Below are 26,701 nucleotides of genomic sequence, written 5' to 3'. Positions count from 1 at the left end.
ACAAAAGTTTCCAGGGGTGCCTCTGCGTATGCTACATAGGAACAGTACAGAAGACTGGTTTCTAGGGGTCAGAGCAAAAGGAGCAGATAAAGGGTTATGCAATCCTAGCTCTCCTGAAGAGTTTGCCTGGAACAGTCCTGGTTTACATCTGCTGTCCCAGCATAATTATTAATAGTACTCTTTAATTTTCCCAGTGTGTCCCAGTTCAGATGCTAGTCACTGTGAGGCACTCAGAATTCTGGATTAGAGATTTACCTCCACCCCTGCAATCATTTGCCTTTCATACTATCTTTCTGCTTTCACTCTAATGCAGCTGCTGACCCAGTCTGCGGACTGCTGTTGAATTAAAGCTGCTTCCACGAGGAAGCCTAGTAGATGGCAGTCCTCCCTCTACAGGCAGACAAAGTGGCTTGGAAATAGGGAGAACAAGGGCCGAGACAGCCTCCAGAACAGAGAGAAGGTGGACCTGGGTCTGTTTGAGAATCACTCTCTCAGTGAAGGGGGAAGGAAAAAAAGAGGCAGAGGTCTAAGAAAGGGCAGGGCAGATCAAGATGACAGCCTGGAAGTGTTAAAATAGGGACATGGATGAGTCTGCAAGCTAGTAATAATCATTGTTTAACATGCTTTATAGAGCATTAGGCACAACAACACACATGGTTAGGTACAATTGTTTTGAGGATGCTGAATGAAAATAGGACTTGACATAGTAAGAAGGAATGAGAAAATGGAATTGGTAAAACCCAAATCTTATAGTCAGGGACAGTGAGCCTCCACCTAAAATCAATTTATGGTCCATGTCTCTCTTTTATGTAGCTGTCAACATTAAAGTCCTACAGCCAGTATCCCAGGAGGGTTCCAGCCACCCTGACACCCCAAAGCCAGCCCTTCCTTACGCTCTGAGCTTCTCGGGCTAGCTCTGGACATCTCGGACCATACCCTCTTCTTGTCTGGGAGGTGGGGGGGGGCTCTCAGCCCTCTGGTCCAGTTGGGGGAGCAGAAGGAGCAAGAGGGCTGGGATCCTCCAACTGCACATCATGCAGGTGTACCGTGGGGGTGGTGGGGTCTTTGCCCACGCCTTGGTTTGGGTCAGCCTGGTCAGGGTGGTGCCTGCGCACGTGTTTGACCACCTGGAACTTCTGCTTGGCCTTGTAGCTGCATAGGCGGCAGAAGAAGGGGTGGCGGTCGGTGTGGGTGAGGGCATGATGGCGCAGGCCAGCAGCCCAGCGGAAAGCACGGTGGCACACATTGCACACGTAGGGCTTCGCTTCGCTGTGCTTGCGGAGGTGGGTGCGCAGCAGGAAGCGTGTCTTGAAGGCCTTGCCGCACTGCTCACACATGAAGGCCCGTGCTTCCCGGTGCCTTGTCTCCTGGTGCACACGCAGTGCGTCAGCCCGGTTGGTACAGTACTCACACTCGGGACACTGGTATGGCTTCAGTCCTGTAAGACATGGCAATGACAGGGAACAAATCACCATTGGAGGGGGCGGCACAGGGTCCAGGAGACTCTAAGAGTCACTGATCCTGGGACATAAAGAACACAAGCAACAAGCTAATAGCATTATCTTTGGAATACTCCAGTCTTGTCTGACATTTCTGTGCCCTTCTCCCAACATAGCCCCTTGTATACAATAGGTACTCAATAAGGGCTGATAACTAACTGAACCGCCAAACAGCCACCTGATAGCAATGCGTACTCAAAATATGAGAGGATTTCCAAACAGGAAATTTCAACCTCCTTTTGATCATGGTGTACTCATGGAAGTTGGGGATGCAATAAATACAACTCCTTGCTCAATTCAAGAAGTCAAAGAAAAATGCTTAAGAGGGAAGGGGGTAGAGGCGAGGAGTGGCGTTCATAGCCACAGACGGCCTTGAAATGCATCTGCTCAGTTCCTCTACATGAGGAGCTCATATGCAGTCATCGCAGGCCCATCATCACTAACACCTTTCTGAGAACCTGTAGTTCACGGACTCCATAACCAGGAGAAACAAAGGGTAAGTTAAAAATAAGTGAACCCTCCCACTTTCTCCTCTCTACTCATCAGAGTCCCGCCAGGTCTGTAGGAACCAGGGAGACATGCCATCCGTCACTCAGTTGGGGGGCGCTCAATGGGAGGTGGGTGACATGCTGCCGCACCACAATCACCCGGGGAGCCTTTGAAGAGCACACATGCTCAGGCTCTCTGCTCACCTCCCTTCTGATTCTACGAGGTCTTCAGCAGGTTAGGAAGCTATTCCGGCCATTCAGCCTGCCCACGCTCCTGACTCTGAGTAAGGGCATATTCCACCTCAGGGAGGCTGGGTGTGCCAGGGACTGTCAAAAACCACGCAGACTCACCTGTGTGCTTGGTCATGTGATACTTGAGCTGGTTGACCCACTTGCACTTGTAGCCACAGTCAGGGCACAGATACTTCCGTTCTTCCTTATGGATCCGCATGTGGTACTGGAGGAGGGACGAACAAAGAATATGCCCAGAAAATGTGCACCCCTGGCCACTCAAAGGATGAGGAAATAGGGGAGGCAGGCTGAGAGACTGTTGGCAGATAACCCTGTTCCCTGCTCCCATCCCGTCCACACTGCCGTTACCAGCTAGGTCCCCCAGGCTGGCCGCTCTAACGCCAGCCTAACCCACTGGGCCTACCCCTTGGTCTGCCCGGACTGTCTCAGTTCTGCCACTTTATCGCCTGTGGGTTTGGGTTACCTAACCCTTAATTCTTAGCTTAATAATCTATAAAATGAGAAACAGTAAAAGTAACTACCTCTTATTTTTGAAAGGATTAAAACTACAGTGCCCAGCATACAAGTGCTCAATGAATGTTAGCTGTTATCATTATCTAGAGTATTCCCAATCTGTCACATGCCCTTATCACTAGACTAGCATGAATTATGAAACTTTATCTTTACAACAACCCTCTGAGGTATTACCCCAATTTTACAGATAAGGAATCTGACTGAGGCTTAGAGAAATTAAGGAACTTGACAAAGGCCACAAAGCTAGTATTTGGGAGAGTGAGGATTAGTGCTCTCAGGCAGTTTACCTCCACAGCCAGTACTCCCAGCCCCCATGGTCCTTGGCCTTACCTTGAGGCGAGAGGGGTCAGCACAGGCGTAGGAACAAAGGTGACAGCGGTAGGGCTTTTCCCCGGTATGAATGCGGCTGTGCCAGGTGATCTTCTGCCGGTTCTTGGTGCTGTACGCACAGTCGGTGCACTTGTAGAGCCGGGTGCCCCCGTGCCCTTTCACGTGGTGGTCTAGCACCAGCTGATGGCGGCACACAAAGTCACAAAAGGGGCAGCTCAGAGCGGGCTGGCCGGCATCGCCCTCCGAGGCTGCTGCAGAAGTCTCCTCATGTTGTTCCAAGTAGTGCTTCACCAGGCCCACCCGCTCCCGCGCGGCGAAGTCACACAGCTCGCAGCGGTGGCTGAAGTGCTGCTGCCTCCGGTGCTCATCCAGGGCTGGCCGGCTGGGAAAGGCCTGCTGGCAGGCTCCGCACTCGAGCCGTGGGTGCTGTTTACAGGTGTGTCCTCGCAGGCTGGCAGGGCTGGGGCATAGGAACCCACAGCGGGAGCAGTGCAGGGGGCCCTCGGTGGCTTCCGCGGGAGAGCCCGGGGCTCTGGGTGTGGGCTCAGGGTGCCGGCGCAGAGCATGCTGCTTGAGCGCTGTCTCGGAGCTGAACTGGGCCTCACACTGGGGACAGGCAAAGGCTGGGGTGCCCTGGTGGCAGCTGTTGACGTGGCGAGTGATGTCATGGCGAAGGTAGCCACTGTAGTCACAGAGTGGACAGAAGTGGGTGGGCGTTTTGTCGTGTACCCTCAACTGGTGCAAGCGCAGTTTTGAGTTAGTACCAAACGTCTGGGGACAGGAACTGCAGGGGATGCGGCCAACACCTGTGTGCCGGGACTGGTGAGCCTCCAAGCGGTACCGTCTAGTGGTGGAAAAGTCACAGAAAGGGCACTGATGTGGCTTCACGCCCTCGTGCTTGAGCCGCTGGTGCTGCTGTAGGCACCGGCTCTGTTTACAGATGAAGCCACAGTCCCCACACTGGAGAGGGGGCCGGGGGCCGCGGGCCGGAGCCACAGTGGAGTGCTTCCGCTTCTGGTGGAGCTTCAGGGCAGCGGCAGCAGGAGCAGTGAATGAGCAGAGGCCACAGCGCAGCTCTCCAGACTGCTGAAGGGGGCAGCCCCGGGTCTGGTGGGTCCTCAAAGCGCGCTCCTGCTGGCAGCTAAAGGGGCACGTGGGGCAGGAGAAGCGAGCCCCCTTCTGCTTTGGAACCACAGCTGTGTCCCCGTCACCAGGGCTGCACTCTGTATTCCCACCGTTTAGGGGAACCGAGTCCCCATTGCTCAGCGGGGACGCGACAGGCTGGGTCTGGGAGGCACCTCGCTTTCCTGCCCCACTACGTGCCCCCCGGCAGCCTTCAGCCACATGAGAGGTAATGGAGGAGAGCCGAGAACAAAGGAACATGCATGAGTTGCAGTGAAACTTGCCCTGTTCAAAGTGGAACTTCTCAAGGGTCTCTGGGGAGGAGTCTCCTGCAGGAAGGACTGTGGAGCCAGACAGTGTGGTCAGGGGTTCTTCTTTTTCTTCTGGTTCCATGGAAAGCTCAGAAGGAGTATCTTTTGAGAGCACTACCTCCAGTTCTAATGGTGTAGGTGGGGGCTTCTCGCCTTCTACAGCCTCTGAGGCCTGGGTACCAGGGGACAGAGGATGCAGAGGGACGGGTGAATCTGGCCTGGGCAAGCCCTTGTTCTTTTTGAGCAAAACAGGGCACTTCTTCAGCAAGTGGGTGCTAAGGCCACGCTGCTGTTTGAAACTAGCCCCACACTCGGGGCACCGCAGGGGCTCTCGGCGGCCATGGCACCCCGTCCTGGAGTGCAGACTCAGGGCCTTCTCCCGGCGGGTGATAAAAGGGCAGTGTGGGCAGCGGAAAGCCCGCCCCTCTCCCTGTATCACTACCATCTGGACCCGCCCCTCTAGGACCAGCGCCTCGGCCTGTTCTTTGTCCTGTCTCCTTAGAGCCTTGAGTAATGACTCTGACTCAGGTAACTGGGGCAGGAGTGCTGTCTCAGTGGGCGGAGTTGCCTTGAAGGTGTCCGCCCAGCTGACAGGGGGTTCCTCTGAGGAAGGAAGGTTGGTAGGGGGCTCAGGTATTGGCTTCTCCGGAATGGGCTCTTCGGCACCCAAGCCAGAAGTCCCGGCACCTTCAAAGGTAGACAGCCCTGTCAAAGTTCCATCTGGCCCTTCCAGTCTCAGGGGCCCTGAGGGATCCAGGGGCCTGAACTCTACAGGGGAAGGTTCGGTGATCTCCGCAAGTGGTGGCTCGGCCACAGGTTCCAGCTCTACTCCCAGGGCCTCTAGGTGCAGTGTGCAGCTGCCCTCATCTACCTCCGCTGGGCTGGGGCTGCCAACCAGGTCACCCCCCTGGGGACCTTCACTGCCGTCCTGTCTCCCAGCACTGTCCTCACTGGCCTCTGGCAGAGCCTGGTCCAAGCTGGGGTCCACCATGGCTTCAGTGTCATGGTCCTGTCCCGCAGGCTGGGCCGACAGCTGATCTGAGGACTCTGAGTCTGGTGGGGGTGTCGGGCATTGCCTGGCCTCCTCTAGTTCCTGGCTGGCATAGCGGAGCTGCCAGACCTGGTCCCCGGGCACATAGCCATGGGCCTTGCGCTTGTGGAAGAAGAGGGCGGTGTTGCTGAAGGTGCGGTAGTCACAGAGGGCACAGCGGAACTCACGGAGGCGGGTGTGCTTGCAGTTCTCGTGGCTCAGCAGGGCCTGCTTGTGGCGGCTCTGGTAGCTGCAGTAGCGACAGGGGTAGAGTGGGGCTGGCTTGCTGGGGTGGTGCTGGGAAGCCATGTGTTTCTGCAGCTCATACTTCCGCTTGCAAGCAAAGGCACACACCTCACACATCAGGGACTTGCCCTGGTGTCTCAGCTTATGGCTACTCAGCTGATCAGCCCGATGGCAGCGATAGGAACACTGATTGCACTGGTATCTGGTGAGGAGGGAGGGGTTAGTAAAATGGCAACTATAAATCAATCATAACAACAAATAGTCACTACTTACTACGGGTCAGGCTCTATGCTCAGCATTGCACCTACACCATCTAATTCAGGTTCTTTCCCACCACCCTATGAAACAGATACCCCTTTTACAAGTAAGGAAAGTAAAGCATAGAAGTTAAAAAACTTGTCTGAAGTTACAAAGTGAAGGGCAGAGACAGTCTAGTTTCAGGGCTTATGTTCTAGCCCCTACTCTATATCGCTCCCTGCGGGAAGGTGTAAGTCAGCGACCCTCTGTGGATTTCTGAGAAGCTGACACGCCTGTAGCTCCACAGGGCAGGCTTCTGTGCCTAGTTCCCATTCTCCCATGGAAGCGTGAAAACTAAGGAGAAGCCCTCCAGACAGCGGTGCCCAGAGGGCAGAGGGCAAGCTGCCTGAATTTGGAAGTGGTCAGGAGTGGGGCAACAATGTTGTCCCAGAGTTCCAAGGCTGGACTCCGAGAACTCAAGTGACACCTTAGCGTCTAGGCCTAAACTCTGAGTCCAGGCCTTCTCTGAGCCCAGAGATCTCTCCCCATGCAGACAGGGCCACAGGCACAGACGCCAGCTATGGGCAATGTGACGTTACGAGGAGTCTCCCGGGCCCAGGAGAGCATCGGGGCCACAGCTAAATTCAAGAGGAGGCTAGCTTAGCATAACATTCTTGGGATGGGGATGGAGGCATGCATGCGCTCATACCTGAGGTCCCCTAAGTGTTTTCGCATGTGCACACTGAGGTAGTGCTTCCACTTGGTGACATAGCCACACTCAGTGCACATGTAATCCTTGGTGTTGGAGTGGGTCAGCATGTGCTTGGATAGGTAGCTCACATCTCGGCATGTGAAGTCGCACAGCTCACACTTGTGAGGTTTCTCACCTTTGTACGGGTGGGGGTGGGGGTGCAGATGAGGAGAGAGAAAAGCCAGATTACACACAGATCAATTAAGCAGAGAGACCATGTTCCCCAGCAAGTCTGTCCTCACACCAGGAGCAAAAGCGTCACATGCTGATCCTAAGAGTCAATGCTGCTTCACAGCCTCTCAGACAATACTCCCCTGCTCCGACACCAAAGAGGATGGGAGGGAAGTGAAGACTGAGCTTTTCAAAACTAGCTTGAAAGTCTGCTCCTGATTTGTTATGCGGCTTGTTGGCACTAACAGCCAACTGTTCCACTTAGCCCAATTCCTTCCAGTTTTGTGGAAGGGAAGGAGAACAAACTAGGCAATACACATAGTGGTTAAGAACCCTCACTCTGAGGTCCAACACAATAATAAAGATATTAATAGCCAACACATATAGAGTGCTTGCTCACTGTGTGCCAGGTACCTTTCTGAGCACATTATAAAAATGCTTCCTCTCATCGAATCCTTATAACAGCCCTATGAGGCAGGTGCCGTGGTTCCCCCATTTTATAGAGGAACAAACTGAGGCAAAGAAATCAGAGCTATTAAGTGGTGGCTCAAATCTCAGCTTACTATGGCCTTGGGCAGATCATTTAACTCCTCTAAGTCTCAGTTTCCTTGTCTCCGAAAAAAGGGCAACTAAAATACTGACCTTACATAGCTGATAGGAAGACTAAATGCGATGTTCCATAGTTCTCAGTGGTGCTCAGTGAGAACTCGAGGGCAAGCTGTCCCTGGAGTTGGTCAACACCTGGCCCTAAGAAGCTGGGGGCCATGTTTCTTCAGGACCTTTCCCTATTATTCCTGCCCACTCACTCAGGCCCTTTCCCTGCGGTGAAGGGCCACCAACTCCGTGTTCTGGCTCCATTGTTACTAGCTATGTGATTCTGAAACAGGCCATTTAAATTTCCAGTTTCTCATCTTTACCTGCCTTCCTTACAAAAGTGTTGGTATAGATTAAGTGAGATAATATATATGAAAGAACTTTATAAACTGTAAAGCACTATATAGATGGAAGGTTTTAGAGAAGGCTCATCAAGCTGAGATTTTGTGACTAAAGCAATGGGCACAACAATGGTTTTGACCTGAGCTGCCTAAAAACTGCCCTCTTAAACCACAGAGTCTTTGATGAGATGTTTAAGTATCTTATCAATACACTATGCTTACACAGAGATCACAAATGCGCTGATGCTCTACCAGGAAGCCTGACTTGGCTGTCACTCCACGTATCAGTAATGCTGGTAACCAATTCAAAGTCTGCAGCTTCCAGGTCAGCAAAAAGACTTGTGTTTCAGCGTCACGGCTGCCAAAGCTATAAGGCATGTGGATGGCTCAGTTCCCACTTGCCCCATCTCTCACAGCACATCCCAAAACTCGAATCGCAAAGGAAGGCATCTGTCCTAATCTGGGTCTCTTCTCTTTAAGAGGCTCGGTGTTGGCCCACCCAGTGCTGACTTGGCGGGGGTGGAGGGGAGGGCACAACTCGACAGGGCGTTAAGGATGAAACACAACAACACAGTGCTCACAGCCCTGGCTCTGGATCAGACTGCTTGGATTCAAATCCCAGCCTGACCACTTCGCTAGCTGAGTAACACTCTAGCTGAGTTAACACATTCCAAATACCGGATTTTTCTCTAGGAATACTAGGTCACATGAAACAATGAACGCAAAGCCCTTCAAGCGTACGTCTGCCGTCGTCACCATCACCACCACTACTTTATCTCTGTAAGGAAGGACGCCACCTCACCTGTATGCAGCAGCATGTGGCGGATGAGCACTCTCTTGTGGGCAGTGGCAAAGTTGCACTCGGGGCACTGGTGGATCTTCTCGTGAGCATGCATCTTGCCCACATGATCCTGGTAGGCCACCGGGTTGAAGGTGGCGAAGGGACAGAAGGTGCAGCGCAGCTCCTCGCTGCCAGGGTGGCCCTGCTTCTTGTGTTTGCGGAACAGGTGCTTGTTGGAGCAGGCGAAGTCGCAGTGGGGGCAGTGGAAGGCATAGTGGCTCTTGTGGTGGGCCTCCATGGCCTCGGCCGTGGCAAAGAGCATGGGACACGAGTGATGGCGGCACTCCACAGCCCGCACCCCGTGCGTCTCCTTCAGGTGCTTCATGAAGGCCTTGCGGTCGGGTGCCGCGTAGCTGCAGCCCTCCTGAAAGCAGCCAAGGGGCGAGGGCTCCGCTGCCGCGGCTGCTGTGTGGCTCTTGAGGTGCTCCTTAAGGGCCTGGCTGAGGCGGAACTCCTCCTGGCAGACAGGACAGGCGTAGGTGTCCGAGTAGAAGTTGGAAATATCCTCATGCATGCTGGCCATGTGGCGGTTGAGCGCGTTCCTCTCCACGGCACTGTAGTGGCACAGTGGGCAGCGGTGCGCCTTCTCGCCCAGCTCCCGCAGCAGATGAGTCTTGAGCTTGCTCTTACTGGTGAAGAACTTCTGGCAGTTGGGGCACTGGAGGCTGGGGTCTGGGAAGTGGAGATGTAGGTGCTCTACCAGGTGGGTCCGCTTCTTAAAGCAACGCTTGCATTCTGGACACATGTGGGTTTTGAAGAGGGACTCGGTGCCAGGAGCCATATCCCCTGTAAGAGGGAGAGGCGGAGATGGTTGAAAGCAAGATTCTTCGATCAGTCAGGGGCTGGCCAGAAAATGGGAGAACCACAATCTGCCCAGGCACAAACAGTGTGTGGCCTTTCCCTTTTCTCTCTAGGAAACCAAACAATAGCATCTCAAATACTGTAGTCTCAGAGAAGAAACAAGAAATTCAAGTACGTAGAGAAACAAAATCACAAGAACTTCTCAGACCTATTTGAAATACTTTACCTAGCTACCCACTATTCCTGAGCCTCTGTATAGGGTTGTTCAAAAGAACAATCTGGATGGAGCTTTTGTATTCTTCCTGCCCATGTTCATGGGGGCAAATGGAAGGATCAGCAGGGTTGGTTGGAAGGAAAAGAACCCCATAGGGAATGAGCAGAGAAGAAGGTAAAAGTAGGCCAACTTCCAAACACAAGCTCATGAGTTCTAGGTCATGGGGAGCTGGTAATAAAAATAAAAATAATCTGATCTTTCCTACATTCCTGACAGTAAACATGCTCCCTGTGTGATGGGTTTTAAATGTTGTGCTACTGAGCTGGAAACTGGGACGCAAGGATTCAGGAAAAAAAGAAAAAAGAAAAAGAAAGCCTTAGGGGGCTCACTGCCAGATGAGACAGGCTGCTGATCATCAATAACCTCTGGCTTCTCTATACTATGGCTATAACCTGTTCCTTCCCTGCAAAAGCACTTTCTGCCTGAGGAAAAACAGCCTCAGAGAACACACTCTATTTACCCCTACACCCTGTGTTACTAGAGTTTCTGCCCATTTACCTTGTCCCCACTAGACATGTCAAAGTGGACTGTTAAGAATGAAAGGATCTGAACAAAGCTCAAAAAACCAAACCCTAGTCTCAATGCCAGGCTCTCCGCTCGTTCCCACCACCGAGAAGTTCAAGCCTAATCATATCATTACCTTCCAACTGCAGAGTCCCCTGGTTTTTCTCCAGGACTTTCTGGGAGTCCTTCAGAGTGCCACTCTCCTCCACTTCCTCCTCTTCAGCTGACTCCTGCCCAGGCAAGGGTGTACCTGCTTCCTCTGAAGGCGGCCCCTCTCCTGGGGGCAGTTTGGGAGCTGGAGACACATACAACTTGATGAGGTCTACTGGTGAAGTCTACAGGGGTCAATGCCAGCACTGATTGCTTATACTTCTCCTCTTGCTGGCTGACACAGTCACCCCCTCCCCATTTAGCATAAGGGAATCTGGGGTTCTTAGAGGAAGACCAGGAATGAAGCTACCAGTAATGCTCCAGCCTAAAGTAAATCACACCTCAGGTAACACCATCCTCAGACCCCATTCAGGTAAGAGCTTTGAAGTTACTGGAGTTGGGGGTAGGGGACTGAGAGAGAGAGAATGGATGGACTGCATGTCCCTGGCTCAGGTCCCCAAGTCTAACAACCGCTAGCTCAGAGCAGGTGAACATAACCCAAACTCTGAACTGTTCTCCTGAGAAACCCAACTCAGTGATTCAGGGTCATACCCCGTCCCCTCAGATCTATCCCTTCTATTCCTCAACAGAAGCAGCTGCCTTGGTAAGGCAAACACCTATGACTGCTTCCCAGGGGAAAAAAAGGGTCTTCTCTTTGGGAGCAGAGCATAAGTGAGTCTTAGCAAGCCCAATTCTCTCATCAGAATCCTGGCCTCTCCTGCCCTGATTTTTCTATCTCCTCCTGTTCCCCTACCCAGCCCATGACCTTTTTTGAGACCAAGAGGAGTAAGAATCAGTGAAACACCACCCTTCTTGAAGGTTTCTTTTTAAAGTAACCCTGGCTCCTCCTATGCAATCCCACTTACTCTAAAAGGGAGTCAGAAGTCATTCTACCCGTGGCTATGGGAATTTTAGCTTTTGCCCTCAGAAAGTTCTAAAATGGATCAGGAGAGAGTGAGTGGTTAAGTAACTTCAAGGCCACAATGCGGCTGAAGCCAAATTTCACTCAATGTCATAGTCAAAGACTTTCTCTGTATCCCATACATTCTGACTGGTCCAAGCTTCCTGGATGTGTTCCCATGTTAGTAGCTCTGTCCTCTGGAGCCACTGCTCTGGATTCTCCTGTATTAAGGCAGACATCCATGGCACTAGATACAACTGCCTTTCCAGGTGACGTACCGCTGGGCCCCTGGCCCCATACCTGGCAGCAGCTCCTGGGATGGAAGACCCTGAACGGCCGACAGTTCTCCCTGTGTCCCGGCCCCATGGCTGCGCTGATGCTGCCGGAAGAGTTTGACGTTGGAGCCCATGAAGCTGCAATGGTTGCAGTGGAAAGGGTAATGGGCCTGTCGGTGCAGCTCCATGCCCTGCTGGCTCCCGAAGAGCAGGGGGCAGCCCCGGAAACAGCAGGGCACGGGAGCCACTCTGTGGGTCTGCCTCAGGTGGTGCTGCAGGCCCTTACGATCTTCAGCAGAGAACACACAGCCAGATTCTGGGCAGGAGAAGGTGTTGGGAGGGCCCCGGTGAATCTTGAAGTGGCTTTTCAGGGCCTGGGGTTGGGCAAACTCCTGTCTACACACAGGGCATGGCAGGGGGCTATCGGGTGGGCTGTGGCTCTGCAGAGGGCCAGAGAGAGTGAGGTTGCTGAGGGGTAGCTCTACAGAGCATGGGGGACTAGAGAGGCCCTGCACAGGCTGTATAAGGGTCTCAGCGCACTGGTGCAGGGCGAGCAGAGCGGGCTCTGCGAAGCTCTGCTCACAGCGCTCACAGAAGTACACCTCCACCACCTTTACCAGGACACCTGCAGGCAGAGGACCAACAGAGAAAGGCACAGAATCAGATAGAATGAGACTCATGGGAGTTAGCTACTAGCAGAAAACATAGGTGACTCTTTTCATATTCATGGACTGGAGGTGGACTTTGACTCTGGTTCTGCACTTGGACTGTAAGCCCCGTGAGGGCAGGGACACTCTATCTCTTATACAAGTGTTCAGATTCCCTGTATCTAGCACAACACTTGGCACAAATTAGGTACTTAATAAATATCTGTTAAATGAACATAATGAATGTTAATCAAATCCAGAAAGCATTAAGAGAAGGAAATATATTTTGCCTGAACAAAAAATTAGAAACTTTAAAAAAAAAGGACAATCTGGGGATAATATCTGCAACAGAAATGACAAAGGGATTTACTTTCATATTCTGTGAAGAGACTATCATAGGCACAGTAATTCATAAGATAGAGAACATCCTTTCTGAAAAAAGCCAAATCACATTCCTAATAATCATTGCCATTTCTTAAGCAGTGAGCAGGGCCTTGATAAAGAAAGGCTTAGCAAACACGTTCTTGGTCCTCCAACTGCCCCGTAAGAGGGACCTGGGGTTCTGTGAGGTTAATGCCACTATGTTTGTTAGTGGTGGAGTCATGACTCAAACCCAGGTTTGTCTCACATTTATTCTGGTGGTCCTTCTTCTCTTTATATTTTTGTTTAAAGAAAAATTTACTGCAACAATTCAAATGATACAGGTATATTTTTTTAAAAAATTCCACTCTCACAGTTTGGTCTGTATCCTTTCAGTCCTTTTTGGATTGTTTTTCTGATATTTGCTTACTTTTTCCTCTGCTCTATAGCAAGGATATTTTTATCTATGAGTACATTTAAATCTACCATATATTTTTTGTCTAGTTCATAGTATTTTCAGAGCATGGATTAATCAAAGTGATATTTTGCCCTTACTGATAGACACTTGGGTTGTTTCCAAACATTACAAATAAAGTTAGCCTACACGTCCTTACCGCTGTATTTTTGTGCGTGTGAGTGTGTGTCTTTCTACAGGACAGACAAGTGGATTACTGGGTCATATATTTAAAAATTTATTATGTAGATAATTTGACCTTCAAAAGATTATGCTAATTTATACTCTCCATAAGCTATAAAATAGTGTCTGTTTTCCCAAAGCTTCACCAACACTAGGTATTACAAAATATGTTTGACTTTTGCTAAAGTCAAGGAAAAAAATGGCATCTCATTGTTATTTTTAATTGGAATTTATTTGTGTGTTAGTAAGATGAAACCTCTTTATGGTTATTGACTATTCTTATTTCTTCAGTAAATTTCATGTAGATTTCTTTTCCCCTTTTTAAAAAGCACTGTTTCTTTTTCTTGTAGAGCTCTTGAAAGTTTAAAGACATTAACTCTTTCTTATACACTGCAAATGTTTTTCCCAGGTTTGTTTTTTATTTATTATTTCTTCCACCACACAGTTTAGAAGTATTACATGATCAAATTAACTAATCTTTCCCAGTATTCTTTGTACACCACCAAGGGAAGTTGTGACAACTATAGTTAGAGGATGGCAGTTAAAAAACAGGAAGTTACTTAAAATAAAAAGTTGTAGCTGTGGGAAGAATAAGGGGAGAATCCTCCTTTTAGCATAAGCGTAAAGGCTCAACTCTTACTCTTAACCACATACCTTGGATGAATTAAATGTTATACACAAGGAACTAGGGCAGGGAAATACCAGATTGCCTCTGGGAAGCCCTGCCAAGCCCAGGGTGGTGGAGAGAGGCTGGGCCTTTTGCCTAATCCCTGGCTGTAGTTCCTAAGTAGGAGGGTCAATACGGGGAAAAGAATCCCCAAGGACTATTGCAGTAAGGACTGGGCGGAGGTGTCAGAAATGTCTTCCCTTCTGGATTACTGCCTAGCAGACATGATGCCTTTGCAGAGAAAGACTGCCAAGAGCTTGGTACAAGGTTGTGCACCACCTCGCCAGCCTTCAGTCAACATTTACCGGCTGCAAATCAAATTACATCTCTCAGTATAAAAATAGGATGCTACCTTGTGTTCTCATCGTACTCATACATAAGGATCAAAAATAGCAGACAAAGCCTCAGGGCTGTTTGTCCCACTGGCCTGCTAGCAGGTGTGTTTGTACCTGGTGTCTCTCCAGGAGCACCTGGGGATAGGTTTCCAGCTACTGCTTCTACAATGATCTCCATGTTCCCTGTGTCTTCTTCAGTTGTCGTGGCCTCTACCAGCAGGCAGCCTGGGTCAGCAGGCAAAGGTGTGGGGTTCCCAGATGGACAGGGGCTCTGGACAGGCTCTAGGATTCCAGGGTCAGAGAGAGGTGGGGGGATCAGTAATAGCTCAGGGCAGAGTCCATCCATCTCCTCTGCGCTGCTGGCTGGCTGTGAGTCCAACATGGGGTCTGTCATCACCGCCAATTTGTGTGCTGTGGTCTTTGAAGTGCTGATAAACCAACCAGAAGGAAAACGAAACAAAATACGGTTAGATCTCTCACTTTCTTTCTAGTTGGTGTGGGCACACAGCCAAGTGCCTGCCCACCTAGGCACTTCCTTGCACCGCAGCATGCCACAACTAGTTAACCTTGACGTTTTCTTTTTTATGACAATGTCCAGAACATTGGGAGACCCCCATAAAGATGCCATTTCGAGAACTAAAAAATATAAGAATTATATTTTTGGCCAATACTAGGAGAGAGCCAACAAATTTTGGCCAATATATTAAAGGCTGCAGGCCATTATTATTCTTTTTGGAGCTAACTGACCTTGGTCAAGTCATTCAGCAATCTGGGTCTGCTATTTTCTTATCTGCAACAAAATTAGATGGGGCCAAGGGATTTCATAGGTATCTTTCCCTTTTAAGATTTTATGATCTCACTCTTCCTTAGCATGGGTATAAGGCCCTTCCTTCATGGTTTGGCCCCTGCTAACCTCTCCAGACTCTTCCACCCCTCCCCTCAACAGATCTCTGAATCAGTCATACCAATGATTTGCCATTTCCCAGGCTCACCATATTCTATTTTGCTTCCACACTCTCACACATGCGTGTATCTATCTGCTTCTGTCTCTGGGCTTGATGGGCCTTTTCCCTATCTCCATCTTTCTTGTCTGGCTAACCAATTCCTAACTATCTTTTAAGAATCCGCTCACATACCCTTACCACTATGAGAGCTTCCTTACAGATTAAGACAGAGAAAAGAGCTGGGGAATGAATGAAACCTGGCCTGGGTACTAAGGCACCCGGTTTCCACCTGCCCGTGGGCTCTGACTCACCCCGTGGACTTGGACAGCAACCTCGCTTCTCTGGGTCTCAGCTTTCTTATCTGTGAAGTGGAAGCGATGACAGTATCCACATCGTTGGGCAGGAGCGGAAATCACAAGAGCCAGAGAATGGGAAAACCAATTTGTAACCTGCAAGGCTTGGGATGGAGAATCGTCATGATTATGGTCCTGAGAGGCAGCGGGTAAGCGGGAGGGGTCCAGAGCAGTGACGCGACTGAGGCACCGGGCGGCTGTGTGATGCGCCGGGGTCCCGGTGTTCCCACCTCCTAGGCCCACCCTCATCCTAGGGCACGAGAAACTTTTGCCTCCAGCCCGCTCCGCCCGCACTCCCGACTAGTTCCCGCCCCACAGCCGCTAACTCACCTCCCGGCCCAGGGCCGGCGAGAGCCACATCTCTATGGTCGACCAGAAACTGGAGCCACCTCCGGGGACACCCTTTGTGCGACCGCCTCCGGCCCAGCGGCCTCTAGGGCAGCGGGCCTACGGAGGCCACTCTCTCTGCCGCCTGGTGGCGGGAGGAATACTCTATGGTTTTCTCTAGCGTTCCCCGCTCCTCCCAGTCAGGAAGCCGGAGGAGTACCATCGAGAGTCGTGGAGCAGAGTGGTAGGGCCTTTTTGGTGGGCGTGGCGGGAAGTAGATGAAAGATCTCGGGGGTGGAGCCGAGCGGCCCTTCCCTCGCGTGCGGAGGGGTGAGACCAGTGAGAGGGAGGGCCAGAGAGTCTTGGCGGTAAGGGGATGGAGTGACGGATTGTTCCTAACCACGTTGGTGGAGGCGCGAGCTCGGGTGTGGAGGGGTTCGGAGGGGCTCCTGGGTGTCCTACTAGGGCCCGGGGCGGGAAGGGCTTTGTCTGTGGCCCTCCACGCGTAGGTATTTTGGAACTCTGTATCCAACTCAGCCTCAGTGGAGGTCACTGCTGTCAGTGTATCGCCCTGCGTGCCAGGCTCAGAGCAAGGTGGCAGTGGGCAGGGGAGGCGTACGAGAAATCAGTTGGCTTTGTACCCCTCCGGATGTTACAGTCTAGAATTAGACTCAGTCACTTTTTTTTTTTTTTTTGTATATGGAAGAATTATGAAAAACCTCCATGGAAGTAGCAAATGGGCAGGACTTCAGTTGGAGAGAATAAATCAGAATGCGCTTTCGAGTGGAGAGAACTGCTTGAGCCAGGAGGTGGTTAGCATATTTGTTCAACAGGGAGTTTTAGGAGCTAAGCCCTGAAAAGTAGGTGGGGGGTTTTGAGTACCAAGCAGAGGTCTGCTGAGACCTCAGGGGTTGTTGAGAGGTGTTGGAGTAGGGAGAGAAATAGGATTGAAGCTGATCTTTATGAAGAATGACCTAGACTCCTCTGTAATAGCAGTTTGGTGAAGCAGGAAGTGGGGTCCCCCGTTAAGATGCCATTTCAAGAACTAAAATTAATTTTAAAGAGACAAACGGGAAGTATTAAAGGGCTAAACAGGACATCAGGAATTGAGCATGTAACAGAGAGGATATTTGAAGGTCATTACTCGTGGTAACAAGGCATGGTGGTTGCAGAGAGATCAATGAAAGAGAATGGCTTCATTCCCTGCTAAGTCTGGCTAGGGGGCCTTTCTATTTTAGTGGTCCCAGGTACCACAGAAATCCTGTCCATCCGTTATCCTGTTGTGAAGCCAGTTACATTGTTCTCAGAAATGAGAGAACATAGTCCTGTGGCAGGAAATCGAAATGTGAACAGGATAATGAATGGCAAAATGGGACAAGAGGCTTGGAGATCTAGGCCCTGAATTCCAACACCATGGCCTCCCCACAAAGGGAGGGTATTGGAGCACACAGTAGGGGACCTGTCTTTCCTGCTCCCAGCTTCTGCAGGAGGGAGGGGGTGGGGAGATGAGGGATTAAGGAGTCCAGTTTCTAAACTAATCTTGTGGTTTTTCCCCCTGTTTCCACTGCTCCCCATCCCCAGGATTTGAAAATGCCTCAGGCTCTGTAAGGTTCCGTGTTTCCCTTTCAAGATGCCCCTTTCAGACTTTGTTCTTGCCCTGAAGGACAATCCCTACTTTGGGGCTGGATTTGGCCTGGTGGGTGTGGGCACAGTCCTAGCCCTGGCCCGGAAGGGTGCCCAGCTGGGCCTAGTGGCATTCCGGCGCCATTACATGATCACACTGGAAGTCCCTGCTCGAGACAGGAGCTATGCCTGGTTGCTTAGCTGGCTCACCCGCCACAGTACACATACTCAGCACCTCAGTGTCGAGACCTCATACCTTCAGCATGAGAGTGGCCGCATCTCCACTAAGTTTGAATTTGTCCCCAGTCCTGGAAACCACTTTATCTGGTAAGGTTGGGGACAGGGAGGGTTTTGAGAGTAGAAAAGGAGAATGAGGGGAGCTGGGTTTCACCTATTCATTTACCCCATTTTGACCATTCTTATTCAGGTATCAGGGGAAATGGATCCGAGTGGTACGAAGCCGGGAAATGCAGATGATAGACCTGCAGACGGGTACTCCTTGGGAATCTGTTACCTTCACAGCTCTGGGCACTGACCGCAAAGTTTTCTTCAACATCCTGGAGGAAGGTGTGGGATGATGACGCAGGCAGGCTCTATGGGGCGTTGCAGGGATGGGGGCATTTAACAGCAGAGGGAGAGCAGCTTGGAGGATCTGAGCTCATGGGAGCAGGGGGCTGGGGTTAGCCGTTTTGGCACAACTCTGCCTTACATGCATGGCAGAGGGGAATATTGGCTTTGTCTCGTCTTGCCCCGTCTAGCTCGAGAGCTAGCCTTGCAGCAGGAGGAAGGGAAGACGGTGATGTACACAGCTGTGGGCTCTGAATGGCGCCCCTTTGGGTATCCACGCCGGCGGCGACCACTGGATTCAGTGGTTCTAGAACAGGGTCTGGCTGAGCGAATTATCAGAGACATCCGGGAATTCATTGATAACCCCAAGTGGTACACTGACAGAGGTGAGAAGCAGCTGGGGTCTTGGTCAGGCTGTTTTTGATGTGGTGGTAGAGCAGGAGGAAACAGGCTAGTTTCCATGGCCAGATGGTGTGGATATACAGCTCTAGCCCACTTCCCAGCCATGAAGAGGAAGGAAAAGTTGCCTCTGGGGATGATTTCTTCCAATAGCAAGGTCTCTGGGGCTCCAAGGGAGCAGGGTTGGGAATGTGGACATGTGGGGCAGAGTGCGTGATTGACTTCATCTTGATAATCATCCTGGCTATATTCCCAGGCATTCCCTACAGACGTGGCTACCTGCTTTATGGGCCCCCAGGTTGCGGAAAGAGCAGTTTTATGTGAGTGGAGTCAACAGTTCTCTTGACCCTCAAACAAAACTGGGTTGATGGGATTGGAAAGAAAAATAAATGTGGAGAACAGAGACCAGGATAAACATAAGACATGTAGAACATTAGCGGGGGGAGGGGGTGGAAGGGTTAGGCCTGAGATGCACCTAAGTACAGTGAGGGACAAGCAGTTGCATCCAAGGACGAACTCCCAGGTTGCCGACCACCTGCCCTCCCATCCTCCATAGCACAGCCCTGGCTGGGGAGCTGGAGCACAGCATTTGCCTGCTGAGTCTCACAGACTCCAGCCTCTCTGATGACCGGCTCAACTACCTGCTGAGTGTGGCCCCACAGCAGAGCCTGGTGCTCCTGGAAGACGTGGATGCTGCCTTTCTCAGTAGAGACCTGGCTGTGCAGGGTGAGCGGAGTTGAGGGAAGGGGTGTTTCTAAATGAGCAACAGAAGAGAGTGGAAATCCAGAGGGCTAATGGAGGGTTTCTGGGCTAGCAGCAAGAGCCTAGAAGAGGGACAGGTAAGTAGGGGAATACGGTGAACAGAAGGGACTCATTTTAAGTAGGGCTACAGCCGACCCCTTGCACTGCTTTATCTCTGCCTTCTTCTAGACCCAGTAAAGTACCAAGGTCTAGGTCGTCTCACCTTCAGCGGATTGCTCAATGCCTTGGATGGTGTGGCTTCCACTGAGGCCCGCGTTGTATTCATGACTACCAACCACGTTGACAGGTAGGAAGGAGTGAGGCACTCAAGACTGAGGCCAGACTCCGCCAACTCCACATCTTAGGAGGAAGAGGAGGAAATTCAGCGGGGACCATGATTTTGGGGGTACCAGTGGTACTTCTGTGACTCTCCTCTGCTGCCTTCTCCACTTAGACTGGACCCTGCCCTGATACGCCCGGGACGAGTAGACCTGAAGGAGTATGTGGGCTACTGCTCACAGTGGCAGCTGGCCCAGATGTTCCAGAGGTTCTATCCAGGGCAAGCACCTTCTTTGGCGGAGGCCTTTGCAGAATGTGTCCTTCAAGCAACAACTCAGATCAGTCCTGCCCAGGTACAAGGCTACTTCATGATGTATAAAAATGACCCTACAGGCGCAATTCACAATGCTGAGTCCCTGAGGAGGTGACAGCTAGGCTGTGCTCAGCTCTCCTCCTCTAGGGGATCAATAAACAGCTGTCATTCTACTCTGGTCTGACTTCCCTGTATTGGTACTTCATTAAAAGGCTTGAGCTGCAATCACAGATGCCTACGGGGACCCTCAAGAATCCACGTATACAAGTATTAGTGGCACAGTGTAAGACAAAGAGAAGACCCTATAGTAAACAGGAAAGCACAGTCATCCACCTAAAGGCATTCCAAAAAATATGTATGCATGTATACATAATGTGGGTATACATACACAGTGGGTTACAGGGCAGGGCGCTTCCTGCAGGTTCTCCTTAAATGTGGGCACCCACTGATTTTCCCTGAAGCCCACTACACTAGCTGAGATGTCAGACCCTCTTTACCTAGATCCTTATCTCATGAGGTACCAGACCTCAGGACAAAGTTGGGGTTACTCTGCTGCACTCCAGGCTTGGTGCTACTGAGCAAAGAAAGCCAAACAAGGCCAAATCTCTTTATTGCCCCCCTCCTACCCCCCATTTCCCTTCCCCCCACAGTACTGCTAGGAACCATCCTCTGATTCCAGACTCAAGGGTTCCCTCCGAGTACCAGGTGGGTAGGCTCCCCGACCCCGACGCAGGCGTGGGTAGGAAGAACCTGGTGTCCGACTCTTGGGGCGCCCCCAGCGAGCACAGTCCCCAGTCCGGCGGGGCAGGGGACCTTCAACCCCTTGGTTATGGGGTGGTTCTGGTTTTAGGTCCATGGGCTCCTTAGGGGGTTGCTCAGGAGGTGGCACTTCCTGGGTGTCACTGGTACCTTTGGGGGCAGTGTACTCCCCTCCCTTTAGGTGCTTCCGTTCAGGCTGTCTCCAGGGGCCTCGATTGGCGCGGGGACGATCTAGGATAGCTTTCTGGGTCTCACCCAACCTTTGCTGATTTGGCCCAGTCCTTGGAATCTTCTCACACGTGTACTGGGAGGCCACAGGCAGAGGAGTCGACTCGGTGGGTTGGGCAGTTGAAGAAGAGGACAGTTCTGTGGCAAGGGCAGTGGGTGGCTGGGATCCTCTGGAGGCATCTACGGCTGACTCGGGTTCCAAAGGGGCAGGAGGCTAGAAAGAAGTGAGCAGATGCAGTGAAGGAGATTCAGCTGCTCAAAGAAGGGAACTATAGGCCTCTTGCCCACTCAATGAACCGACCACCATCAGCCTATGACCTCCCTGAGTAGAACAAAGCTCACTCCTGGGCCACGGCAAAGGGGTGTTGGTAGGAAGGTCGGTGTCATTAAGGAAAAAGCGGGAAACCCTTTCCTCACCTGCTGGAGGCTGATAAAGTACCGGTTACGCTCAGCCTCAAGGTCAATGATGCCCCCCCTCTCCTGCTGCCTCTGGTAGAGCCGCTTGAGTTCCTCTTGCTGGCGCAAGCTCTCTGCATTGGGCTGGTACAGCTCCTGGAGGGAAGGGAGCAGATTGGCAGGGAGGAAAGAATAGACTGAAGGTAGACCCAAGTCCCTGCTTTTCCAGGACTGCCTCAGGAGATTGGCACAAGGTTCTTGGTTTTATCCCTTAGACTTGGGCTCCTGAATGAAGCCGTGGGCTCTCAGTGGGGACTGTGGCTTTGCAGAGGCCTCAGGTTGAGCCCAATTCCCCATCCCATTTGAGGCAAACAAGATGCCATTCCTCCCTCCTTGGAGAATACCATTGTTCTTGGCTCAGATTAGAAGGGAGTTCCCTTACCATGGGCTGTTGGGGTTCAGGGGCTGCTTTCAGTGCAGCAAGGTCATACATGAGGGGCTCTCTGCAAACTGGACACTGCACACCGACTGCTTTCTAAAAAGAGAGGAGAAAAATCATACCACTGCTTCACGGCCCCGGGTGACGGCCAGCTGGCCAACCCAGCCAGCCAGCCTAATCTGCCGAGGGCCGGGACGGAAGGGCACAGGCACGTCTGTCCAGCAGTGAGGTCGGACAGAGAAGGGTTGTCTAGCTAGAGGTCTGGAACCCTCTGAAGCTGCATCCAGTGTGACAACATGTACACAGGGATGCTCTTTTTCTAGACAGAAGCTGAGTGTTCATGCATCTCAAAGGTGTCTGTGACCGTAAGGAGGTTAGGAGCCCCGGGGGTGGAAGGACAGGAAAGGTGGTGAAGTGGCGGTGTCAAACGTGAGCAGGGGCTGGCGGGCCGACCTGTTTGGTTGCAGCATGCTGCCGTTCCTGTTCCTGTCCTTGAGCCTGCAGCTCCTGCTCCATGTGCTGGATGTACCGAGCAAGACAGTGGCAGTGGAAGTAGTGGTAACAGGGTGTTTTGGTAAAGGCCTCATTCTCCTAGACGGAGCACAGATGCAGGGCCCTGCGTCAAGGCTCTCCACGAGCCCTCCCCTGTCCATCCCAAGCAGACCCCAAGCCCAGGAGAGACCCACCTGGAAACCATAGAGGCAGATGACGCACTGGCCATGAGGGATGTTGTTATCTGTGAGAATTTCCTTCCCCTTCTGAGAGGAGAGAAGACACCGTTCAAACAGGGAAGCAGCAGGAAGACCTGTGAACAAAACCTGTCTACTACCCCCAGGAGTGACTGGCTGGACTGTCTCCCACCAAGCCAGTCTGTTACCTCATGTTCATGCATTTCTGCCTTGGTGATGCTCCCTCTGCTTGGAATCAATCCTGCCCTAATCCCCACTCCTACCCCCCTAAACCTGCCTGGCTTCAAAATCCAGTTTGTTTTCCCGCTCATTTAGTCACCTTTAATAGCTCTGAAGGATGAACATACTATACGTTCGGGAGAAAAAAGTGTTCAATTAAAACATCCTCTGGGAGGTCATTCTTGGCTAACTCCCTTTGAATGTCGCCGCCCCAGAGAGTTGGTTCTGCAGTAGGCTTTCAGAAAGTACGTCAAGGCACAGACAACCCAAAGGAACAGAATTCAAAAGGCATAAAGTTGGGCTATCAAATAAATGTGCATTTGCACTGTTACTGCAATAGCTAATACTCTGGAATTCCACCAAGTTCAAAACTGCACTGTGGAGGCCGGGCTCAGGAGCGCAGCAGCAGTGGCCTGCGCACACTTTTGCTGATGCCAGACCACTGTCCTTTATTTTCTGAACATTCCTCTAAAAAACTCAAAGTGGAGGAAAACAAGACTCTACTCAATTGTGTGTTTTTAAACCTCAAACTGCAAAAGCGATCTGTGTATTATTAACTCATAGTTCTAGGTGTTGCTTCATTTAGGTTGTTTCCTTCACTAGGCTAGAAACTCAGTACAGAACCATGACTTTTTCTAGTCAGCTCTAACGGCAGACTAGCCTTCACATGTTCATTTATGGCAAACACCCCCAAGGGATCCACTTCTTGCTACTTTCAGTTGCCAGTACAAAAGTACAAGAAATGCACTCAAATTGAAGCAAGAAAAATTCAAGTTAAAGAGGAAAAGTAATTTTCGAACGAGATGCTGGAATAGGCAACCTGGGAGAGCTATAGAACTGTCTATGTTTTAGGAAGATTTCCCAAAACAGAAGAGTCTTGTCTTTCTGGATTTAGACCTTAACCTAAACAAGGAAAGTAGGATATATTCACGATTCTAGGCCCATGGCTTCCCTTGAGGGAAGCTGCTCTAGCTTGTATGGAAGGACACCTCCCCAGGCTAGAACACCTCTTACCTCAATGAGTTCATAGAGCATGGCAGTACCTAGCCCAGCCTTGGCCACCTGGCTCAGTGCCTGTGCGATCCTGAAGGAGGAAAAGCAAACATTAGGCCTGCCCCCTTTCCTCCCTAGACTGAGCTGTATCTTGAGTTTTCCCTGCTCTGACCAGCCCACTTACTTGTGGATTTGTTCATCTGAGAGTCCTCGGGGGTTACGGATAGAGATCTGTGGCACCTCATTGGGATACTAGTAGGAGAAAACCACAAGTTACGGCTAAATCACTCCACCCCAGGACCTGTCCCCTTCCTCCCTTTGGTGCCATAAGGTAGGGGCCTCACCTGTGCTGGGACCTGAAGCACCAGAGTGAAGCAGACATACTGTGAGTCCTGGTCTTCTGCAGTGGCAGGGTGCAGGGTGATGTAGACCTCCCATGGTGAAGACCTGCAGGTGAATGAAGTGGAAACCTGGGGTGTGACTGGGCAGGGGCTGGAGGGCTGGGGAGGATGGGGGTGAGACAGTAAAGTGGGCAGAAGCAGCAAGCATTGGGCTAGCTTTTTTAGGGGGCGGGGGAGATGAAAGGAAGTCTTCATCTACATTAGAGAAACATCTCTGAATCAAGGCTTACAGATCCTGCATGGAATCCTCTCATTCCTAAGGGATTTATGACCACCTCTAGTTGAATACGTACCTGCCATTTCCTTTAACCACATGTAGTTCATCCAGATAGATAGATTCTAACACCTCAATTTCAGAGGGAAGGACCCTAGAGAGACAGAGTTTTAGACATCATTTCTGCCAACAGGTGAGGAAAGAGAACCCCAGGAAGGTGAAATGACTAGCCCAGATCTCAAGGCTTCACAGAGGCAGAACTCAAGATGAGAGCCTGCTTTCCCGACTCCCTATTTGACTTTCATTGCACTACTGATTATTCCTTAGTGGCCATCTCTCTGATGCAGAAATGATGTCCATTGATTAACATCAAGGTTACCAATTCCACTCTTGGCTTTCCTGACACTGTTGTTCATGTGGATCCCAGTCACTACGTACACTACCAGTACGTCACCTTCAACTGATAAAAGTAGCTACCAACCAGAACGGACCAAGGTGGTATAAAAGCTGTGTTGTAGTGGGAGAGCCACGAGCCTTGGAGTTATTAATAGGCACCAATCACTTAGTAGCCATGTGGTCTGAGTAGTTAGCCCGTGTTACCCTAACATAGGTAGAAAAAACCATCTACTTTCTGAGGTTACTGTGAAGATGAAAGGGATAAGTTAATGTAAGGTACCAAATAGCATCTTGGCCTAATAGCTAGTCTATGTCCTCTTTCCTATTTGTAGATAATCTTTTCCCTTAAAAGGAAAGAAAAATGTAGTTAATATTCAATGTATTTATTACCCTGTTGTATAGCTGATCTACATAAACCTGTCCAGATCAGGATCCAGTGGTCTTGATGTAAATCAGAGGACATATATTTTTATTCACAGAAACAGCAGTTGTCATGACACTGAAGATAAGTGAGCAGCTTAAATCCACAGCCCTACCCAGTTAATACATGGAAAGACACATGCTTGGTTTGCTTTCTTACATGCATTTTGTTCCCTCTTCACTAAGCACAGTGCTGCTCTTAACATGACCTATTTATTAGTGGTTCTCAAAACTTTGTCTCCAAATACCACACGCTAGCTGTGCAATCACTGCTGCCCTCTTCATGGACTGAAGTGTCTCCTCAGAACCTCAACGTTCCCCTGAGCAGGTTTAAAACCATGAATCTAGATGGTCTCAATACAAGCCACCACTGGCTGGGCTTCATGAATCAATGAGACACTGAGGTGTAGCCTCCATCAAAAGGTCCTTCAATACTTCACTCAGCTCAGGTGTGCCTTGGGCCTTGATGTGAGCTACAGGAGGGGACGGTGGTAAGGTGGTGACCCAAAAAAAAAAAAAAAAAAAAAGAAAGAAAAAAAAAAAGGAAGGAAGGAAGTGGGAAGATGTCGTAGATTCTTAGTATTAAGGATATAAGATTTGGAATCAGACACTCTGGGCTCCTAGTCATAACTATGTACCTTTTGGCAAATCATTTTACCTGTCAGGCTTCATCTGGTCTCCTCAAATGCCTCCATCCCAGTTACTAATGAAAAGGAGGTCGATGTATGTTACAAATACATTGTGATCCTCTTAACTATTCTATGAGGTAGATGCCACACCCACTTTTTCCAAAGCAGAGGACACTGACTCATGGAAGGTAGGTGGCCTGGTCAGCATCAACACAGCTAATAAAATGTGGAGTGAACCCATATTTATCCTTTTTCCAAATCGCAGAGTCCTTCCAGGTTCTAGCCTCTTGTTAGTATTGCTTGAGAGAAGATCTAAGAGCTTTTTGTGAAGTGTAAGGCTTTATTGAAACAACAGTACTCAGTCTTGTCAGGGAGGGGAGTTAAGGGAAGCCTCAGTAGAAATGGGCTGATCCAAGGGGGAAAGGGGGGCGGGCGCTGGAGGATACCGGTTTGGGGAGGTTAAAAAGGAGGTGGGGATATCTGAAGAGCAGGCATACCCCGGACCCTGAGCAAACCCACTTCAGTAACAGACAATGGGATGGGACGAGGCCAGAGGAGGGGTAATCGAACCAGATAAAGCGCGGCTCGACCTGGCCTGGTCAGCGCAGATCCGGTCGTTTCTGGCTTAGATTAGCGCCCCTCCACCCACCCGCTCCCCAGTCTTGAAGCTGTCTCAGAGAAAGATGTCAGCGTCTCTGCCATCCCTCTTCCCTCGCTCCGCCCCACATTCCCGCCATACGGACCGTCCGCGGCCGCCGCTAGTCCCCCGGACCGGATCCAGGCGGTCAGCCAAAGCCCATGCCCCAAAGTTACCAGTCCTCCTCCCCTGCAGCTGCCGACGAAGACGTCGCCATATCTTCCCCGGCCCACAGCCGGAACCGGAAATACCCTCGGATTACTCGGAGGCGGAAAGTTAAGGGGGTTGTGGCAGTGTGGCCAGCAGCCGTTTCTAGGCAACCGCAGACTCCGGGTCTTTAGTGGGTCCTGATAGCCAGCAGGCGGTTCGGAAGTTCCCTAAACAGTGCTTAAGGACGGTCGACTGTCTCCCCCACACCTCTGAATGCCTTTGCCCTCTGGACCTCTGACCAATTGTAG

The 26,701-nt window shown here is 50.9% G+C and overlaps 3 protein-coding genes across 5 annotated transcripts; 1 reads left to right on the top strand and 2 right to left on the bottom strand.

Moving 5' to 3' along the window:
• Positions 1 to 713: 713 nt before the first annotated feature.
• ZNF142 (zinc finger protein 142) lies at positions 714 to 16,090 on the bottom strand. The gene is made up of 10 exons (XM_054585656.1): positions 15,905 to 16,090; positions 15,533 to 15,678; positions 14,392 to 14,705; positions 11,657 to 12,256; positions 10,442 to 10,600; positions 8,688 to 9,512; positions 6,738 to 6,915; positions 3,083 to 5,993; positions 2,339 to 2,444; positions 714 to 1,438 (listed from the first exon to the last, which is right to left on the bottom strand). Exons 3-10 carry the CDS (start codon positions 14,669 to 14,671, stop codon positions 969 to 971), a joined length of 5,529 nt encoding a protein of 1,842 aa, XP_054441631.1. The 5' UTR covers positions 14,672 to 14,705; positions 15,533 to 15,678; positions 15,905 to 16,090; the 3' UTR covers positions 714 to 968.
• Positions 16,091 to 16,200: 110 nt separating this feature from the next.
• On the top strand, positions 16,201 to 20,123 carry LOC129080637 (mitochondrial chaperone BCS1). 3 transcript variants are annotated; one of them, XM_054586156.1, is made up of 8 exons: positions 16,201 to 16,269; positions 17,483 to 17,851; positions 17,952 to 18,091; positions 18,283 to 18,477; positions 18,747 to 18,810; positions 19,047 to 19,216; positions 19,421 to 19,538; positions 19,686 to 20,123. In XM_054586156.1, the coding sequence occupies exons 2-8, from the start codon at positions 17,532 to 17,534 to the stop codon at positions 19,936 to 19,938; spliced, it is 1,260 nt and encodes a 419-aa protein (XP_054442131.1). In that variant the 5' UTR covers positions 16,201 to 16,269; positions 17,483 to 17,531; the 3' UTR covers positions 19,939 to 20,123. The 3 variants fall into 3 exon arrangements, with proteins under 3 accessions (XP_054442131.1, XP_054442133.1, XP_054442132.1); XM_054586157.1 differs by having other exon boundaries at positions 16,267 to 16,326; XM_054586158.1 differs by lacking the exon at positions 18,747 to 18,810 and having other exon boundaries at positions 19,052 to 19,216.
• A 355-nt stretch (positions 20,124 to 20,478) lies between these two features.
• On the bottom strand, positions 20,479 to 26,477 carry RNF25 (ring finger protein 25). The gene is made up of 10 exons (XM_054586155.1): positions 26,420 to 26,477; positions 24,241 to 24,315; positions 23,891 to 23,993; positions 23,731 to 23,798; positions 23,568 to 23,637; positions 22,332 to 22,403; positions 22,099 to 22,236; positions 21,649 to 21,741; positions 21,228 to 21,362; positions 20,479 to 21,024 (listed from the first exon to the last, which is right to left on the bottom strand). The coding sequence occupies exons 1-10, from the start codon at positions 26,458 to 26,460 to the stop codon at positions 20,479 to 20,481; spliced, it is 1,341 nt and encodes a 446-aa protein (XP_054442130.1). The 5' UTR covers positions 26,461 to 26,477.
• Between the last annotated feature and the right edge of the window lie 224 nt (positions 26,478 to 26,701).

Source organism: Pteronotus mesoamericanus, unplaced genomic scaffold (genome assembly GCF_021234165.1).
Source record: "Pteronotus mesoamericanus isolate MK-2021 breed Mesoamerican mustached bat unplaced genomic scaffold, CSHL_Meso_final contig_90, whole genome shotgun sequence".
NCBI lineage: Eukaryota > Metazoa > Chordata > Mammalia > Chiroptera > Mormoopidae > Pteronotus > Pteronotus mesoamericanus.
The sequence above is the reverse complement of the archived record's forward strand: the minus strand, read 5'-3'. Positions and strand labels throughout refer to the sequence as shown.

Bases quoted from the DNA above. Each gene is read 5' to 3' on its own strand.
- ZNF142 (XM_054585656.1), bottom strand. From the start codon at position 14,671: ATGACAGACCCCATGTTGGACTCACAGCCAGCCAGCAGCGCAGAGGAG. The intron at 10,601-11,656 runs GTATGGGGCCAG...ATGTGTCTCCAG, and splicing joins ATCCCAGGAGCTGCTGCCAG to CTCCCAAACTGCCCCCAGGA. The intron at 6,916-8,687 runs GTGAGGTGGCGT...ACCCGTACAAAG, and splicing joins CCACATGCTGCTGCATACAG to GTGAGAAACCTCACAAGTGT.
- LOC129080637 (XM_054586156.1), top strand. From the start codon at position 17,532: ATGCCCCTTTCAGACTTTGTTCTTGCCCTGAAGGACAATCCCTACTTT. The intron at 18,478-18,746 runs GTGAGAAGCAGC...CTATATTCCCAG, and splicing joins CAAGTGGTACACTGACAGAG to GCATTCCCTACAGACGTGGC. The intron at 19,217-19,420 runs GTGAGCGGAGTT...GCCTTCTTCTAG, and splicing joins TAGAGACCTGGCTGTGCAGG to ACCCAGTAAAGTACCAAGGT.
- RNF25 (XM_054586155.1), bottom strand. From the start codon at position 26,460: ATGGCGACGTCTTCGTCGGCAGCTGCAGGGGAGGAGGACTG. The intron at 23,638-23,730 runs GTAAGTGGGCTG...TTCCTCCTTCAG, and splicing joins TCAGATGAACAAATCCACAA to GATCGCACAGGCACTGAGCC. The intron at 21,025-21,227 runs GTGAGGAAAGGG...ACTTCTTTCTAG, and splicing joins ACTTTATCAGCCTCCAGCAG to CCTCCTGCCCCTTTGGAACC.